Source organism: Pteropus medius, unplaced genomic scaffold (assembly GCF_902729225.1).
Source record: "Pteropus medius unplaced genomic scaffold, Ma_sr-lr_union100, whole genome shotgun sequence".
NCBI classification, from domain to species: Eukaryota; Metazoa; Chordata; class Mammalia; order Chiroptera; family Pteropodidae; genus Pteropus; species Pteropus medius.
In genome coordinates, this window is record NW_024348242.1 from 6,479,180 (window position 1) to 6,499,037 (window position 19,858).

The following is a 19,858-nucleotide window of genomic DNA, read 5'->3' on the forward strand; positions in this document are numbered from 1 at the left end:
CCTAGGAAAAACCTAGATTAGTGACCATTCTACTTCTAGTTATACCTGAATGGGAATCATCACGATCACTAGGATTTTGGGGTATAGTGGTAAAGTTGTAGCTCACGGCTTTTATCTAAAGTGTCATTACTACCCATAAATGAGAAGTATTTGGCCATTTACAATGCATTTCACAAATCCTGTGAAGTAAGCATTATTCACCTCAACTTAAAGGTAAGGAAACGGATTTGTCTAGGGGCACAGCTAGAAAGAACAGCACCTGGATTCAAATCCAAATCCTCTGGGCTCAAATTCTGGGTCCCCACCCACCCACCCAAAGGATATATTCAGTTCCTCATTCTGCCTCTTCTCAGAACTCGCTTGCTTCCTTCTCCCTTTCCGTCCTACTTTATTTGTTCCAATTAATCTGCCCTTCCTCACATCGCATCTGAGCTAATTAGCTTCACCCAAACAATGAGACAAGTGCATGGACAGATTCTAGAACGTGTCATTGAGACCAGGCCCAGTGCACATGTAAAAGAAATCAGTTCAGGCACCCTCCCAGTGAGAAGCGATGGTGATTACGTCCACAATCACTAATACTTAGTGCGGCCTGCCAGCTTCTGTGTCAGGCACTTTATAATTCCATGTCGTTTCATTTACTCTTCGCAGCAACCCCCTGAGGTGGGTGCTTTGGCCATTGGCTGGCTTTGGGCTGCCTGGTGTCCATTCCCCTTTCTCTTGGTAGCAGCCCCCCAGTTTCATTTGAGGGCGCTCCCTCCCCGCTTCGGCTGCATACAGAACTGTCAGGTACGGTGCCAGCCCAGCCCTCCCTGGCCAAGAAGTGGGCATGTGAGCCAAGCGAGGCCAGCCAGACTGTCGCTTCCAGGAACTGGAAGAGCGCACAGCATTTTCGAGACAGAAAACAGCTGGCACTCTCATTCCGCAGCAGCGGGCCCCACAGGACGGCTGAGTATCCTGTTGTGACGGTGCTGTAGGCTCCCTGGGTCACTGGTCAGTGGTGAGCCTCGTCTTCTAATCTGAGCTCCCCATAACCTTCCATTGGGTTCCTTTTTTCCTTTAGTTAGCCACAGTCCGTTGCTATCGCTACAACTCAGCAGTCCTGACTGATGGGGTGGGTGGTCACATCCCATTTCCCAGATGAGGAAACAGAAATGTGGAGAGCCAGGGTCTTGGCCAAGGTCTCCCAGCCAAGTGTGGTCGAGCTGGATCCGGCTGAAGGCCTGAGCTCCTGACCCCCAGGCTAGACTTCCTGGTTACCTAGGCAAGATCTATGTTCAGAAATCTAGGATTACGTGTCCTAGGAATGAAGTTACGCCTCAAAAAGGAAGCTAGTTCAGGCAATCTCCTTACGCACCATGTCAGAGCAGCTGAGGCTGCAGCTGCGGGTCCTGGGCCCGGTCCCTCTCGGGCGTGCTGAAGGATCCTTCATTCTCCTGTGCTCGTGGAGAACATTCATTCCTACATAACTAATGCCAACAGTGACGGGAGACGAGGTTGGTGGGATGTATGGGATACGCAGACTCGGACTGAACTGCGGGCTGCCATCACTGCTCAGACCCGGCCATCCCGGTCCTCCTCATGCCACCCCCAGATCCAGCCCGATGGCGCAGACGCACATCATTATTTTCAGCAACCACTTCGTCTTGGGCTGTCTGCCTACCCTCTTCTCTCCAACCCCTTTCATCATTTCCCACAGGCCAGAATAAAACTAGATCACCCACTGTGCTAGGAGAAAGCCAAGGCCAAAGGACTTTGGGACCTCTTCCCACCCTGAGAGACTGACCACCGCCAAGTGCATGAACTCGTGGGCGTGTCTCTGTCTGCTCCAGAGGTGCCTTCTCTAAAGTTCTCCTCCGAGTGCGAGGATGTCCTCGTCCTCCTTAGGAACGTCAGTCACCCTCCCATACAGAGGTTCCTTCCACCCTGCACTGGATTCAGAAGCACCCATACAAACTTAAACTTCTAATGGGCAGGCGGCTGGGGCTGGAGCAGGAAAGCGGCCCGGATGGAGGTCTGGGGAAGACAGGAGCTGGGTGAGGCACGAGCCTGGCTGGCTCCTGTCAGTCTCTGGCCCACCAGCTCCAGTGTCCTTTGTGTCAACAAAGGTCCATGGCTGGGCTTCAGGGGCTGTGAAATACTGCATTCAAAATGTTTGTGTCTTTGCATTTCTCTGGGGAGAGGAAGAGTTTTCATGAGGGTGATAGAGGACCTCGGCACGTGCTTCCGGGTATTTGAAGTTTTAATTATGAACCTGGGAGTTGTCATTGGGTTTCTCTTCCTTTTCAGGTATTGGACTGTTCTGCTCTAGACACAGGAAACGTGGAGCTCCTGGTGCGGGACAGCACCGAGGACGGGATGGCCCAAGGGCCGGTTCCACCCCTGGAACGGAAGGCCCGCCCCTGTTTGGCTATGATAGAGCCCCAGGTACCAGGGATTCCTTAGCAAGCCAGACCCCACGTGGTCCCTCCTACACAGGGAATGCAGGACCCTTGCCATCTCTAAGCAGAATGTGCCATCACTCAGGTTACCTTGTCAGACGCCACCAACGTTGTCTTCCATCAGAGACGAGGACGGCTTCTAGGTCATACACGGTCACAGGTGGTGTGGGTCTCAGGTGTTCGGCCTGGAGTTTGTTTGCACTCCCACTCGGGTGGGCCTGTGTCGGTGAGCGTGTCTCTCTCTGCCCTGGGAAACAACAGCAGGGGCGGCTCCTTTTCCAGCTGATACCAAAGCTTCTGTCGGTGCTTCCAGCAGAGGCTGGAAACCCTGAGAGAACCAGAGATTCTACATGAGTCACCAGATGGCCGCACACGTGGCAGGTGTAGGAATCTCACTCGCTCCCCAACTCTCTTCAGTCTACCTTGGGCATCTCCCTTGGAAAGGCAGAAGGTCACTTCCTCAGTGGCGCCCCCTGTTGCCAGATGAGGTGTCTACACCAGAAGGGGTAGTGATTACCCTGCTGTGTGTTCATCACACCGTCCCTGCAGGGCCCCCATGAGCTCCGCAGGGACCTCACCCTGCTGAGTCCCCACACCTCCCCAGGACGTACATATTATTACCCCCATTTTACAGAGGAGGAAACCAGGTCAGAGAAGTGACTTAAGGTACCAGCCCCCACAACCCCAAGCAAGTAGGGAATCCAGAATTAAGGGTTTGCCTGATTCTGAAGCCTGTGCCCAAAGCCATTGTGTTTATGCCGCCTACAAGAATCGCAGAAGGGGCCGCCGGGGCGGACCGGCGGTTTTCCACCTCTTGTCTTTATATTTTCAACTCGGTGTGGCATTTTCCTTCTTAATTGCTCTTACGATGTTGGATTCATTCTTCCCTGGGACAAAAACCAGTCGCTCTTATTTCTGGTCCAGAGCCTGCACATGTTTATCTGATTATGTGAAGTCTTAAAGAGCTCTGTCTGCTTGCTGGCTTTGGCTTTCCTGGGCCAGGACAGTGTCTGTGAAGAGATCTGATGGCCCTGGCGTCAGTTGATAAGGGACTGTCTCTCTCCTTTCCTGGCAGGCACCCTGGATCCTTGCTGCCAACTCTGTGTTTACGGGAAAAACAGACCCACATGCCCCACGCCTCCAGTGGCAGTCTGTGCTCTTGGTTCCCATGGGTACCCTGGGGACAGAAGTTATCCGGCCTCTGACGGTGTACGGGCTGGAGGATGTGCCCGGTTAGCCCCTGAGCCACTCTCCTCTGTGCGTGGGTCTGGGCCTAGGACACATCCCGATGCAACACCTCTAAGGGCACGATGACATCTGGGGGACCATGTGCTTTTCATTTCCATACGTGAATCTCAACCAAATTTCAGACAGGCATTTATACTTTTTTTTTCTTCTAAACTTAGAAGAGAAGCCAGAATCTGTGAGATGAGAAGGCCACGCAGGACAGAGCCAGGAAGTACACTCCAAACCTTCCTTCTAGATCCCGCTGGACAGCTGACCTCCAGGTCTGGAGATTCCCACGCGGGCTCCTTCTGTCTGCTGATGGTGTTCACATGTTGACTTTCGGTGTTTCCACAGGATCCCTACGTTGTTCGTCACATATTCCTAGGGAGTTCCAGCTTATGGTAGTCATGTGTTTTAGAAGAGGAATGGCAAACATTCATTTGACATTGTATGCCAGTGATTTATTTTCCATCTTTGATAAGCTCCTTCTCGCTCTCCCCTCAACCATGTCCCAGTTAGAAGGCTGAATAAAAAGCAGGCATACTGCCAGCCTGAACTGAGGCAAGGGATAAACACACCCAAGGAAAATGGGAACGAGGAACCATTTGGGTCCTGCAGGTGGCCACGGGGAAGTCCTGTTTGAGCAGGTGCGCCTGCCCAAAGAGAACACGGTCCGGGGCGCTGGCCGAGGCTCTGAGATCGCCCAGGGCAGACAGGGCCCCGGCAGGATCCATCACTGCCAGCGGCTGAACGGGTCCTCGGAGAGGGCCCTGGCCCTCACGAAGGCCCACCTGAGTGGTGCTTCCCCCGGTCCCCGGATCTGACCCAGAGCCACCCGTCTGTTTTGTTACTTAGATCCTAACTTTTCTGAGAGCCAACTTAGCAGGCGAGGCAAGGTATCCTCGCCAAGAAGCTTTGTCCCTGATTTTGCTTCGTGTCTGCTACTTTGCTCAACTCGAAATTCAGAGGAACAGGCCTCACTCTGTTGAGACCAGAACAAAAAGGCCGGGCGCCGTGGCAGGAGAGGGCAGGGTTCCAAGGTCCAAGGGTCACCGGCTGCCGAGGGCCAGTCCTGCTACCAACCCGTCTTTAAAAATCAGATACCAGGAAGAACCCACTTGGGTGGCTTCTGTCCCTTGGGTTCAGCATCTAGCCCTATACTACTGCTCTCTTCTCTGGGCATGTCCAGAAAACTTTATCCTACTGTGATCCCCTCAAAGGTTAGAAGCCCACCTGAGGGAGAGCTATTGCTGGGAAGGAACAGTCATCCAGATCACTGGTATCAATTTCACAAACACGAAGCAAATCTTTGAGATCAAATGTCTCACAGGAAACTATACAAAGAACACAGGCGGGCATGTGTTTAGATCACTGAGCAAAACTGGGGTTTACAGCCCTTCAAGTCGAGACCAATCTGCTTTTCAAAAAAAAAATAAAAATACTCCCTTGTATGGAACCTCAGCCCCATCCCACACTGAAGCTCAGAGCAGCCTTCCTACAGAGCATCCTGACCCCACGGGCCAGAAGTCTTCAGGGGGCAGAGCGCTGACGTGGCAGCCGTGCTCATAGGACTTGGTTGCAAGGGAATGATTAGGAGTCTCCATAAGATTTGATTCTAGGAGGTTCATCGCAGCACTGATTTTAATAGCAAAATGTTGGGGACACCCCAGAAGGCTAATAATTACAGCCTGCTCAGATAAACCCTGGTGATGCTGTCGGACTGTATTTATTAACATAGAGAGGTGTTCACCGTTTACTCTTAAATGAAAAAAAAAAAGACGAAAAATATGTAGCATATGATTCCATTTTTATAAAAAATGCATATCTGTGTTCATGCATACAAAAAGTCTACAAGGATAGCCACCAAATATCCACTGTAAGTAACTAGACAATGAGATGTCAGGTGTTTCTATTTTTGTCCCTTTTTTTTGGTTGAAAATTATACTTTTTCTGCCACGAGATATATTATTTGTGTAATAATTGCTTTTAGTTAAAACTAAAGGAGAAAACAACAAAAAATTAAAAGTAAACTAAAAACAAAGGTAAAAAAGAATCCCTTATGATCTCTTGTGGTTGCTCATGACTTTCAAAGACTCTATCTAGACTGCTCCTTGAAATAAGTTTCTCACCATGGAGCTCTGGCACCCAGACTTGGCACCTAGACTTTGCTCCCTAAGGCGCCCCAGGGAGTAAAGGCAGGCCTCGGTCAGCAGAGGACGCACTCTCCCCACCCGTGTGAGGTGTCCACAGATACCACCTAATTCCCTGGGTGAGACGCTGGCTTAGATCTAAAAAGAACCATTCTTGCCAGGTAGCCCAGTGGGGGCTGAATCGCTGGAGTAAACGGATTCCTTGAAGTCATCTGTGCAGCCACCATGCTAACTAGCTCTGCAGTGCACATGAATGTTGTCTGCGTCTGGATCTTCCCACTGGAAGATCCTGTGGCAGAGAGCTGGCAAACCAGCAGATGGCTGCACTCTCCTCTTCCACTCCCTGCCCTCTCCTGTGTGCTCCACCCACCGCCTCCGCAGGGCCCAGCCCCATGTCTCAAGCTGTGTCTCCTGAGTCCCCAGGTGAAGTCCATGTCACCTTCGGAAAGCCCCTGCTGGAACAGGGCACGCTCCTGGCACACACAACCTAGTCGCGCGTGGAGATGGAGCAGGCCAGGCTGTTGGTACAGAAAGCTGCCCACTCACAGACATGGCAGGAAATAAGGTGGGAGGCCAAGGGCCTCACAGGTGACAGGTCCTGAGGTCACCTGAGGGAACCCAGCCTGGGAATGTGCGGCATTGACCCTCCCTGCCCCGTTCAGCAAACCACAGAGAAAGAGCTTGTCTTCAGCTCTGCTTCAAACTATGTGGGCAGCTTTTCAAAAATGGAATAGGCACACTAAAGGAGACCTGAACTTTGTTTCACTGACCTGCGAACTTCAGGGCCCAAGGCAGCAGGCCTGACAGTCACACGCCCCCTGGCTTCAGGCAAACTAAAGATAAGCATGTTGCAGGAAGCGACACCCAATGGAGGAATTCGGACACTCAGACAACTTTGTTAGAGGAAGGAGAATTTATTAGGCTGGCGGAGCACGTGGGGCAAGAACTGCATGCACGAGCTTGCTCTGGTTAGATTATTACAGTTTATACTTCTGCAGTGCCCATGCAAGGGACACGTGATTCCTTTGTCTGAGGTTTCACATGTGCTTCCTTCCTCAGGATGGGGAGGAGGAGCTTCGGGTGGGGGGCCGTGAGGGGGGAGGAATTTCCAGACCGCTGGTCTTACAGGTCGTTTGTTTTGTAGAACCCGCGACCTTGGCGTTATCAGCACCATTATAGGATTCTCGAACAGAGAGACAGGACACCTAGGCTATAAGCAGAGAGCAGCACTTATTGATGCTGGCACCTGCTCAGCTGATTCCTATCCAAAGGCTGAGCTCCAGTTGTAACATAAGCAGTTTTACACAGTCTTGTTATTCCCACACAGCTACAAAGATAAGAACATTAGTTGGATAGCAAGCTATCAATCAACAGATGTGTGGGAAAATGTTGTAGCCGCCAGCCCCCGAAAGACACACGTACCACCAGAAATCAGTGAGTTATAGGAATCACACTCTTTATTCAGCCACCTTGGTCTGCCAGGGGTACGCAGGCCCCGAATTAAGCAGCCCCAAAATGTAGAGGTACAGGCTTTTTAAGCCCTAAATCCCATTCCTCATTCTGTCTTAAACACAAAGGTCTATTTTTCTCTTATTCACTACCTGTCAACCCACAGGTCGGTTGTACAAGCGGGGGTCCAGAAGCAGAAAGCTTAGTGTTAGAATGTTATGTTCCCATGGGCGATAGCCAAGCAGTAATTTTCCAGCCAGCACAAAAACACGTTAGCTGGAGAGCACTGGCAGAATGGGAGGAGACAGCAGTTTGAACCGGCCGGAGTCGGTCATTTCTGCAGGCCTTTTCCTTTGCATTTTTTCAGATACCTCCTCTCCTCTCTCAAGCACAGGAATTCCCCAAAAGAGCAGCATTATTTTCAAGCATGACGCTATTCCCTGAACAGCTCTGAGTGCCTCCGATGGCCAGGCACAACACCCACATTGACCCCCACCTTCTCCAGCTCTCCATGGGGCAGTCTTCACTCCTTCGTCAAGAGGCCTCAGTAACCCTCCCCAGGCTCAGCTTCCCGGTTCCATGGCACTGTCGTGCTGGCTATGGTGGAGGCTGTCAGATGCCTGGCTCCAATGCCCCAACCCGGGCCAGATCCTTGCAGCTCGGTTTTCCAGTCCTTGATGGCCTTGGTCCACTGCCGGGTTGGAGATGGAGGAGCTGCCTGTGACCACGATCGGAGCACAGACCATTCCCCGCTCTGCCTCCCGTGTGTGCTGGAGATGCTCCCATCATCTGGGAAGGAGCCTGCGTGCCCGAATCTGTCCTTGACCAGGGACCTGCTCACACCTCACCACGTCCTGAGTCGCCCTCACAGTCACTATCACTGCGTCCTCCATGCGGATCAAACAAAAAGGGAGGGTGAGTCTTTAGTCAATTTCAAGTACATCCTTGCAGCAAGCCTATTTACAGAAGCAGAACAGAGAGCCGATTAGCCTTTTGAATGAACATTCCTCTTCAGGATCTGGGTCCTTATTACACTGGAGCCCGGCTTCCAAACCACGTGGGATGCCTCCTTCCCAAATCTTAATACCTGGCCCCAACGGAGAGATTTCCTGTTGGCAGAAGTCACCTAGCGGAGTGGACGCGGGGACTCAGGTGTCCATGAGACAGCAAGTGTGGCCCCACCTAGAGTCTTCCAGAACATCGATTTGCGCACAGGCATTGGGGGACTGCGGGGAAAATAGCTGTTCCGAGCCATCCCGCACAGGCCCTTGTTCCCCGGGTGCTCAGAGACAAGGGCTCACCCAGAGCCCCTCCTCTCCCGCGGGTCTGCCAGGCTCCTGGGGCAGCAGGGCTGGACGGCGACTGCGCACTGGCTCCGTTCTCTGCCTGCGCCCGCGCTGCGCTTTGCTGACGGCGCTGGCGGAGGTGGAGGCGCATGCCGGTGGCCAAGGTGACCTGAAGCACCGAGCTTCGACGGGCAGAACTGCAGGGGCCGGAACGTCCCCGACGGCCCGCGATGCCCCAAACGTTAAATGACAGCTTTTGAAGGCCTGGTATGTGGGATGCTTGCACCCTCCCCAGCAGCTCTGTCCAGGACAGTCATTGTGACTGTGTTGAGTCACAGAAGACATTTCTGTGAGAAGCCCTGCCTTTGCCGTTTCAGACAAGGAGGAAGGGCATTAGCTGAGAGCTGAGTGGGTCTCAGGACAGAGCCTGGAAAGCTGGTCTTCAGTCTGGGCGCGAGGGGGTTGCGGGGCGTGGGCAGCCCGTGCCCCACACCCGCTCTGGCTGTGGGCATCTGGACAGATATCAGGAACTCTGGTGGGTGCCCTGCCTCTGCTCCCGCTGATGTGAGGTGGGGGTGCTTCCTGCTCTGTGGGGCCCTCCCCCGCAAGCAGAGGGGCAGCCCGGATGGACTGCAGCTAAAGACCCAGCCGAGTGCTCCTGGGAAAATGAAATGACATCCAAACTGTGAAGCCACTGCCATCTGATTCCCTTTGAATGTCCACAACACAGAACACTAATTAAGATATTATGTTGGAAAGGGGCTTTGGGAACGCAAGAGAGTAAGAAAATACAGCTCGGAGACTTTATGCGCTTCTATATCATACAAAAAGAATTCAGAATGAAGGTTCACACTTCAGTCTCTCTGTCTCGGTGCATCCTGATGCTTGTGTTTACACAGGGTCCTGCCCAGTGTGGTGGCCCATATGCTTGGGGGAGGGGCACAGATGCTGTGAGCCTGGTAAGTCCCTAATCGGCCGCCTCGCCACTGCTCATGTGAATGTCGCAGATGGACTACGGCTCTGTGGTGTGTGAGGGCCCCTGTGACTTCCACGATTCTCCATCCACTCTGTAGTCAGAACGTGTTGGGGGAGGAGAGATGGCAGGTAATAGGCCATCACAGTGTGGAGAGCAGTGTCCTCCTCCGGGGGTTGGGGGCGTGGAAATGTCCACTTACTTGAGGTCTGAGTTCTTCAAGAAATGGGTGCACTATGAGCCACTCGCTGTTAGGACGCAGTCTGCTGATCTTAGAATGTGTGATGCTATGGCCAACAGCTGCCCATTTCAGACAGACCAAATGGGCAGCGACCTTTCCCCCTCATCTGCGGCATTGCAAGCTTGACCTCAAGGGAACTGCTTTGCCTATATTGGAGAGTCATGGGGGCTTGTAAAAGGGCTCCCCAGATTTTCTGGCACCACCAGTCTGGGGAGGCACACTGCTTGTTGTTCACAAAAAGTAGAGTTAAATTCAATCCCTCAAACTAACCGCCATCACAACACTAGCCACACTGGCAAACAACCTTTTGCAAAACTGTCAGAGTTCTGGCAGCCTAAACTCTTGCTTTAGGCCTCAGGAGGGAGGAAGGTATTTTAAAAAAGAAAGTGCTTTGACCAGTGGCCTGGCACTCACATGACCCTCAGAAATTCTGTTGTGGCTTTTGGGGTTAACCTTGCTTAACTAGTTCACGAGCTTGGGCAGCTGAGCCGCGCTGTGGGTGACCCCATGTCTCTCTCAGATACTCCGCTGCGGAGGTGGGGGGCAGGACAGTGAACACTGCCTGGAGAATGTAAAGTCACAGGGATGCGGCCTACAGCAGCCGCTCACCCACAGTCTCTAGTTCTGCTGAGTCATTCCACCCATCATCATGAACCGCACCCCAACTCTGGTCCTGGCACTGTTCCTGGCCTTGAAAAATGAGCAGGAAAACAAAACAGGTGACGCTGCCATTCTCATGGGGCTCACATCCCAAGTGTGGGAGGGTGGCGAGGGCCCCGAGGCCACAGTGTGGTGGGCGCTGCTGGGGAGTTGGGGGAGGGGCTCACGAGGGGGTCCAGAGGAGGGATGTGAACCAGACCTGGATGACAAAAACTGGCAGGCGTGCTCCAGACGAAGGAGCAGAGAATGCCGAGGCCCCGGCAGCAGCCCAGTGTGGCTCCCAGTGAGGAGCAGAAAGACAAGGAGGTGTCAGATCGTGCGGGGCCTCAGGGGCCTTGGTCAGGAGTGTGGTGTCCATTCGAAATGTGACAAAATAGGTAGCAGAGTAAGAGGACTTAATTTGAGTTTTTTAAAAAAAATTCTCCACTCTTCCAATTTCACTGAGACAAAGGAGGATTAGAGCCAGTTCAAAGTTCCCTAACTTTGCAGAGGGCTCCCAGAGAACCACCTGCAAAATGTGGGGAGGGAAGGGAGAGGAGAGAGGAGGGAAGGGGAGGGCAGGGGAGGGGAGGAAAAAGAAAAGGAAAGGAGGCAGGGCCTTAAGGAGATAGGAGCAAACAATCCAAAGAATAAAGGCGCTCTAACCTGGTCCTAAGCTGATTCTTTAGCACCGCTAGCCTACAGCTGGTATTTCTGGTGGCCCAATGCAGTAAGTAATGCGGTGGTGCCCTTGGCTTGGTGCTTCTGTGGAACGGAGGTCAGAGTGCGGCTCTGGGTGTAAGCGTCCCACCCGCCTTCTTATTAGCTGTCTTGGGGAAACAAACAAAATGTGATCATAACATTCTAAGGATTTTTTTTTTTCACAGTAATAGTTCATCTCAAAACAACTGAACTCTGCCGTTCTCTCGGCAAGCATCGGGGGCTAGATTTGTGCGGGGCTGAGCCCTCCCCAACAGTCCTGTGACAGCCGCAGGTCCATAGGATGTCAGCTCGGTCAGGCAGGGCCTTTCACGCCTTCCCGCTCTTCCTCCTCATTCCCCGTGCTGTGTACTGTGATCGTGACATCTACAAGCTGCCTGTGCTGCTCCAAACCCTGGTTTCAGATACTGTCAGATAAATTAATTCTGCATAATCCTATACAGGCAAAAAGACAGACTGATTTCCAAGCAACTCCCCTGGGTGGGGCCCTTTCAAGAACAGCTGCTGGGAGCAAACCGGAAAGAACAGGGTCCTTTGTTCTGTGCCACTTACCCCCATTTAGAGTCCCCTGTGGTTGCCTAGAGATGGCCCCTGTCTGTCACCACCCAGGCCTTCAAAGTTAGTTCCCCAGGGGCTTTGGGAATGCCGGGGCTTTGGGACTGCCAGGGCTGTGTCTCAGTTTGTCTTTCTGCAGCTGTGCTGGCTGAAAAGTTACTGCTTGGCTATCGCCCATGGGAACATAACGCTCTAACAATAAGCTTTCTGTACCCCCGCTTGCATTACCGACCTGTGGGTTGACAGGTAGTAAAAAGATGAAAAATAGACTTGCGTGTTCAAACAGGATGAAGAATAGGGGTTTAGGGCTTAAAAACCCTGTACCTTTACATTTCGGGGTTGCTTGATTTGGGGTCTGCGTACCCCTGGCAGACCCAGCTGGCTGAATAAAGAGTGTGTTTCCTATAACTCACTGATTTCTGGTGGTCCGTGTATCTATGGGGGGCTGGCGGCTACAGCATAGTCACAGTGAAATGGGGCCCAGGCCCAGGCCTGAAGCACTGATTGAGCATACCTGAGACATCTGAGTCCATATTTATACTGCCCTCCACGGTGCCACGTGGCCACAGACTTGTCCCCACCGTGGATCTCACCAATTGTGAGCGTCAGAGCAGACAGGTGGAGGAATCCCAGGCTCCAGCAACCTGGGCTCCAAACCCGTGATCATCTCTGGGACAAGCACTCAGGGAGCAGTTTTTCATCAAGATGGCTGAGTTGAGTAGAGAATGGCTTCAGGAAATTCACTACCACATTAGCATTAGATAACTTAATGGTAAAGAGCTGTCAGAGACAAAAACAGACACTAGTTAAAGTGGCAAAGATAGATATTAATGAGCGATATGCTACTGTAACAGGGAAGAAGACCCAATGTGAACTGACCTCAGCTTCCATTTGCACAGAAGGTGTTTTAAACAGAGAATTAGAGCAGGGAGGGTAAATGGCAGGGGCGGGGTCGGTGTGCTGCGCAGGGAATTTCCTGCTAAATTTATAAAAAGCTCGGTGCAGGGCTGGTCTTTGCAAAACCAGTCTGGTTTTGCTAGCTGGCTCTTTCTTATGGAAGTTAGATTCCTAGCCTCCCACAGAGACTGAATGACAAGGGCAGGATCTTCAGGTGTTGGCTGCAACAAACAGTAACTTCTTCTGGGCCGCCTGGTTTTCTCAGGCAGACACTTCCAGGGGGCTGGGTCATTCATTCTAGGCATGCAGCCTTGAGCAGTTACCAACTATGTAGTGTTCGTTCAAGTCTTTTGATGTGGTGGGAGTAGACTAAATAATTTGTGCTGAGAGTCTGCAGTTTTTATAGGCCCAAGTTAAAGCTTAGTTAGGAAGAATGCTTAGAGAAGCCTAGCTAGTTTGGTCAAAGAGAGAATCTTTGCCAGCTACGCTGATGGAGTCACGTGGCCTTGGGTTTGAATCCTGAGTCCACGACAGACTAGCTAGACCATAATGAGAAGAAATTTTCATCTCCTAGAGTTGGTTTTCTCCTTCAAAAAATGGAGAGAATAGCACTTTCCTTTCCAGGATTGTTGGAGGATTAAATGAGATGACTCATGGCTTATAAGAAGCCCGCATGACATGCGAGTTTTTCACATGTGGCTGGAGTCTGCAGGGGGCCTGTGGGGTCTTCACCAGGGCCTAGGACCGGCTGGGACTGGAGAAGATGACGACCTTCTCATACTATAATGTGCAAAGGGATTAACCTGCAGGTACTAGACTTATCGGGGTGATCACTTTGTAAGGTATTTACATGTCTAATCACTATGTTGTACATCTGAAACTAATATAATATTGTACGTCAACCATAATTGGAAAATCAATTAATATAAAAGAATTAACCAGGGGATCTGGTTAAAATGCAGAGTGTGATTCAGCAGGTCTGCCTTGCTAACATGCTCACAAGCAATGCTGCTTATTTGGGGGACTCCACCTGGAGAAGCGAGGGTGAGGAGAATGGCTAGATTCCCTTGCTCCATCGTCCAGGACTTAGGCAGCACCACCTGGATGGCATCATAGTGACTCAGTGTTTAGTACATACCAGGTGCCAAGAACTATACCTATATATATTGTTGTGGCCTGTATAGAATAGACCAAACCAAGTACGCTCTCAAAGGCTGTTTATGAGCCGGCGGCTGTCCTGTACAAAGGAGCAGCCCCAAAATGCCAAGATATAAGGTTTTTAAGCCCTAAATCCCATTCTTCATTCTATCTTAAACACTAGGTCTATTTCTCTCCTATTCATTACCTGTCAACCCACTGGTCAGGTGTGCAAGCGGGGAGTACAGAAGCAGAAAGCTTGTTGTTAGAATGTTATGTTCCTATGGGTGATTGCCTATGTTCCCGTGGGCAATAGGCAGTGTTCCCATGGGCGATGGCCAAACAGTAATTTTCAGCTTATATACATTTGATTATTTTTCATGCCACACAAGCAAGCAGGGTTACACAGGCTAAAATTGGCAGTTAGCGTATGAGCTCATTGTTACAAGTTTCATGATTAGCAGAATGTAGTTAGGGGTTTCAGAAACTAGGCCTAAGGTATAGTCTTCCTTTGTCCAGTTTCAGGTTTTAATTATCCTTTAACCCTTTCACATTTCAGCAGGCTATCACAATATTATGTTGAACCTTTTCATCAATTGGCAGATACTTTTATTCTGCCCATTTTAGAGGTGAGGAGACTGAGGTTCAAAGAGGTTACATGACTTGCCTAAGATCGATGAATTCAAACTTAAATTTGGAGACTGCAGAGTTCTTTCCACTCTGAGACAAGGATTTTTAAGATCTCTAAGGCGCTTCTGAGAGGTGCTGGCTGCCTCACCAGGAAAAGGAGGAGAAGGAAAAAGAAGCCCCACCTAGCCAAGGAGAGCATGTCCGGCCATGAAGGAAGCACGTGGGTTCCTCCTGAGGATTCTGTTTCCAAAGCGGGGTCACCTTGGCAACGCCTCCTCACTGCTTCTGGGGGTGGGGGTGGGGTAGGCTGGTATGGGGGGTGTGGTGTGCCAGCTGTGTGCCACAAGTCTCTATGTGTGTGCAAATAAGGAGGGCGGCCTGGCACAGGGCTGGGCTACATTCTTCCTCCCGCTTCTGAGAGAGACTGTCTTCCTGTGTAAATGTTGCTTTGAGTTACCCACCTAACATCCACTGTTTAGCGGGGGAAAGCCTCCACTTGATAGAGTCAGTGTCCCAGAACAGTACTAAATAAATTACCAAAGAGCTAAAATCTCACCGTTTGGTGACTCTAAAAGACACCTCGATTACCAGCTTTTTTAGTGAACAGGTGGAACTAGATTTTTTCCAACCTGAAAACGCTCAGTCAGGCCCTAACAATGGAATGTTTTCGGACTATTTCAGAGCTAAGAACCCGTATATCTTCTCATAGGAAGCGAAATGACTATTATTTACTCAACTGGCGGCCTCTCCCAGTGATCTCTGTACTGTGGGAGGACAATATTTATTCACTTTTCTCTCCTCAAGGGTTCACATCTCTGCCCTCGCAGTGTCCTAAAAAGAACTATTCTGCTTGCTTAACTTCTTTCCCTGCTCACTCTTCTCCCTTCTCGGGATATTTTGCTTTCATTAGCTCCATTCCTGGCAATAAGTCCATAGACAAGAGCCAGTGGAGAATAAGAGAGCTGAGCCTAGAGAAAAGAGAATTAAAAAAAAAATCAGAAAAATACTTACTTAAGAGCAAGAAAATATAGAAAGAACAGTGGAAGAGAGAAACGGGCCGACATAGACTGTCACGGAGAAATGTAAGTGGACAGTTAAATTGTACTTAATGCTTTGGACAGAGTGAGCCACATGGAGCCACAAGATTAGGACTTTAGCATATCCAGTTGACCTGGGTCTGCATTGTTTACTCGACTTTGAACTGAAAATTGTGTGACAACAGCAAAAGGAGGCTTACAGCGGTTACAGAAATCTTCTCCAGGAGATGAGATTTGGGCTGAATCTTGATAGGTAAGATTTCCTTAAGCAGAGAGGGTAAACTAGGCCTGGGGAAGATGGGCCCCCAAAACTAGGGGACCAGGGGTGAGAGAGCTGCTGGTGGAGGATGGGGAGCACCACAGACAAACAAACCAGAATAAATAAACCTGTGAACCAACGTGTGTGCTGTTCCAAGACGCACAACAGTGCCTACCAACAGTGCATACCAAGCCTGTCGCTGCACGCTGTCTCCACCTTTATAAATGCCCATAAGCTAATGCTCACATTTCTCCTTCTACCCGCCACAACCACATTTACTGCTTCTTCCTGCTTCCCCTTCTTGGTGTACAGCGTCATCTTCCGCTCCTCCTTCATCCTCGCATCACACAGCGCCCTGTCAATTCTACCTCTGAGCTCTCCCTCCCAGCCATCTCTGTTGCTTCTCGCCAGGCTCTCATCACCTCCCATGTCACCTCTCCACTTCCAGCCTGTCTCCTCTTTACAACAGATTTTCCATGCTGTCCCCAGAAGGATCCCTCAAAATCACATGTGCAAACTCATTCCAGGCTTAAAAATCTTTGTTAAAAGATATAATAGTGTGAGAGAATGACTTACAAGAAAGCTATAGTGGTCAAAACAGCGCCATACTGGCATATGAACAGACAGATCCATGAAACCAGATATAGCTCAGAAATACTCAACTATCTAAGTAGTATACAAAAAAAATGGCCTTTCAAAGTGGTGGGGAAAAATGGATTATTGACTAATTGAGGTTAAGAATTCTGAGTAACATCTAAAAAAAGAATTGGCTCTCTAAATCTCTCCTTATACCAAAACTAACAAAAGAATCAAATTTTAGAGTGTAAAGATGAGCAATAAAAGTACTAGGAAATAAATAAACATTCAATAAATGATGTTGGGAAAAATGGATAACCACATGCAAAAGAATGAAATCGGACCCCTATCTTCTATCGCTCCTATAATTTAACTCAAAATGAAATAAAGACTTAAACATAATGCCTGAAACCATAAAACTCCTAGAAGAAAACATAGGAAAAACACTCCTTGACATTGGCCTCGGCAACAATTTTTCAGATATGGCACGAAAAGCACAAGCAACAAGCAACAAAAGCAAAAATTAATAAGTGGGACTACACTAAACCAAAAAGCTTTTGCACAGCAAAACAAACAAACGAACAAACAAAAATGAAAGCTACCTATAGAACGGGAAAAAAATATTTTCAAATCATGTATCTGATAAGGTGTTAATATCCAGAATATATAAAGAATTCAATAGTAAAAAAATAAAAAATAAAATAACCTGATTAAAAAATGGGCAGAGAGACTGAGTAGACATTTTTACCAAGAAGACATACAAATGGCCAACAGGTACCTAAAAAGAGGCTCAAAATCACTTATCATCAGGGAAATGCAAATCAAAACTCACTGAGATATCATCTCATACCTGTGAGAATGACTGTCATCCAAAAAAACAAGTGATGACAACTGTTAGCAAAGATGTGGAGAAAAGAGAACCTGTGTGCCCTGCAGGTGGGAATGTAAATTGATGCAGTCGCTCTGGAAAATAACATGGAGGTTCCTCAAAAATTAAAAATAAAACCACTATATGGCCCAGCAATCCCACTTGTGGGTACACATCCAAAGAAAATGAAAACAGGATCTTGAAGAGATAACTGCACTTCCTTGTTCATTGCAACATTATTCACAATAGCCGAGACATGGAAACAACCTAAGTACCCATCAACAGATGAATAGATAAAGAGGGTATAATATATATTTCATTATGTATATATTTACATATACATACAGACATGCAAATACACATAACGGGTTATTATTCAGGCATGAAAAAGAAATTCTGCCATTCGCAACAACATGGATGGACCCTGAGGGCATTATGTTAAGTGAAACAAGACAGACAAAGACAAATACTATACGATCTAGGTTATATGTGGAATTTAAAAAAGCCAAACTCATAGAAACAGAGAGTAGAATGGTGGTTACCGGGGCGGGGGGAGGGGAGCAGGGGAAACCAGTAGATATGGTAGAAATTTCCAGTTATAAGATGAATAAATTCTGGAGATCTAATGTATGGCATGGTGACTATAGTTAACAATACTGTATTACACACTTGAAAGTTGCTAAGAGAGTAGATCTTAAATGTTCTCACCACAAAAAAGAAATGGTGATAATGTGACGTGGTGGGGGTGTGAGCGAGTGCTGTGGTGGTAATCGGTTTGCATTATATAACTGTATCAAATTGACATGTTGTAGACCTTAAACGAACACAATGTTATATGTCAATTATATCTCAATGAAGTTAAAAAGAAAGTACTAGAAAAAATATGAGAAAATTTTTAAATATCTCAGAGTAGAAAAGACTTTCTAGGCATGATGTAGAAGCCAGAGGCATAAAAGAAAGCATCGTCCAAAAAAACCCCACAAAAACAAATGAAAAAAAACCCTGTAAAACAAAAACAAAAGGCATAAACTAAGTATAAAGATAAATGAGAATTGGCAGAAAGTATTTTCACTACATTTAGAGGACCAAATATTAATTGCCTTGATATATATATAAAGCACCTATAAATCAATTTTAAAGAAACCAACGACCAGTGTAATAGAAAAACAAACTAGGGACAGGAACGGTTGGCTCGTAGCAGAGGAAGAATATTCACTTCATACAGGCAAAGGGGCTCAAGCTCACTCCTGAGAAGTACAAATTAATGTGACAGTGAAATGCTATTTTTTATCTATTTGATTAGCAAAGCTAAAAAAATCTGATAAATTGTTTTGGTGAGGGTGTGAGGAAACAGACATGACAGGGGCTGGGGGATAAATTAATCAAACTTCTATGAAGAGTAATATAGCAACATCTATATTTAAATTGTAAATATCCTTTGACTTAGCAGTTCCATTTCTATGAATTTCTCAGGTGAGTCAAGGATATATATTTCAGCATTGTTCGTAATGGCAAAAGGCTGGAAACAACCTCATTGTCCGTCCATAGGAAATTCATTAAATAAAACTGGTATAGGCACCCAATGGAATTCTATGGAGCTGATGAAGTGAATGGGGACACGTTCCCTGTGTGCTGTTACAGAACCATCTCCTCCACATACTAGGTGAAAAAAGCAGTGGTCTGAAGTGGCTGTTGGTTTCAGACCGCAGATCAGCACCTTTGCCCGGTACTTCATAGTTGGGCATTGGTCAATCTATTGGGCCTCAGCTCCAGAAACTGAGTCTCAAACAGCCACTCAGACACTCGCTGCCTAGATGTGCCCCTTTCCTCTGCGCCTCTGCTGTCAAAACGGGCATCTTTGCACAGCTTGACTCATCCCGCCAGGCTTCTTCGCCTCCTGCTTGGGCTTTCGCTGATAGCTATCTCAGTTGAAATGCACACCTTGGACCCGGTACCAGTACCCCTTCCTAGCCAACGTCCTCTCATTCCTCCCTGCATCCTCAGTGCCCAGCCCTGGGATGTCTGTGGAATAAAAGTTTGCAAGATCCTTATTTCCTGCCCTCCTGCAGTCCATTCCGCCACAGAATAAGAAGCCAATAAGTTTAAGATGCAAATCAAGCAAGTCACTCTTATCTCCTAAACGCCTCAGCACGGCCTCCAGGGCCCTACCCGCCCGGCCCCTGACCTCTCACCTCCCCTCCCCTACCCGCCCCGGCCCCTGACCTCACCTCCCAACACTCTTTCCGCACGTTAAGGGGGCTCTGTTCTTTCCATTCCTCTAACACACGCCAGGGGGGGCCCATCTCAAGGCCCTTGCCCCTGGCGTCTCGTCCCCCTGGAATGTTCTCCCCTAGTTCTTTTTAAGACCTTTACAGTTCAGATCCCACATGTCACTTCCTAACCATGGGATCTAAAACCAGTGCCCTCTGCCCCAACCATGTCTTCACCCGATTCATTTCGTTCACAGCCTTCGTCACTATCTGAAATCGTGTTTGGTTTATGGTCGGTCTCTTCCACTAGAGTGTAAGCCCCCGGAAGTCAGGGCCAGGGTCGCTCCGGTTCAGGCCTGTACCCATGAAGGATCCAGCCGGGGCGCGCTGGATTCGCGAGGCCGGGCCATGGCACACACGCGGCGCGCTGGGGGCGCCGCCGGGGGCGTGGAGAAGGCTGCGGCCACGCCCCCCGCCTGCCCATTGGTGGCCGCGCCAAGGGCGGGGAGAGGTCGCGGGTTCGGTGCCCCTAGCCCGCCCGCCACGCAGGACCCGCCACTCGC

General features: G+C 49.2%; 2 protein-coding genes across 2 annotated transcripts in view; both read left to right on the forward strand.

Annotated features, from left to right (window-relative positions):
• Positions 1 to 4,778, forward strand: part of ACAD10 (acyl-CoA dehydrogenase family member 10) — a 40,150-nt gene extending 35,372 nt beyond the window's left edge. Inside the window, 7 exon segments of the mRNA XM_039879492.1 lie at positions 1,731 to 1,834; positions 2,290 to 2,427; positions 2,527 to 2,552; positions 2,554 to 2,604; positions 3,491 to 3,550; positions 3,552 to 3,673; positions 4,287 to 4,778. Of these exon segments, the coding sequence (XP_039735426.1) occupies positions 1,731 to 1,834; positions 2,290 to 2,427; positions 2,527 to 2,552; positions 2,554 to 2,604; positions 3,491 to 3,550; positions 3,552 to 3,673; positions 4,287 to 4,492 (707 nt within the window). The 3' untranslated portion in view covers positions 4,493 to 4,778.
• A 2,799-nt stretch (positions 4,779 to 7,577) lies between these two features.
• LOC120616104 (uncharacterized) lies at positions 7,578 to 8,957 on the forward strand. The gene is made up of 2 exons (XM_039879467.1): positions 7,578 to 8,182; positions 8,283 to 8,957. The coding sequence occupies exons 1-2, from the start codon at positions 7,867 to 7,869 to the stop codon at positions 8,801 to 8,803; spliced, it is 837 nt and encodes a 278-aa protein (XP_039735401.1). The 5' UTR covers positions 7,578 to 7,866; the 3' UTR covers positions 8,804 to 8,957.
• Positions 8,958 to 19,858: the final 10,901 nt, after the last annotated feature.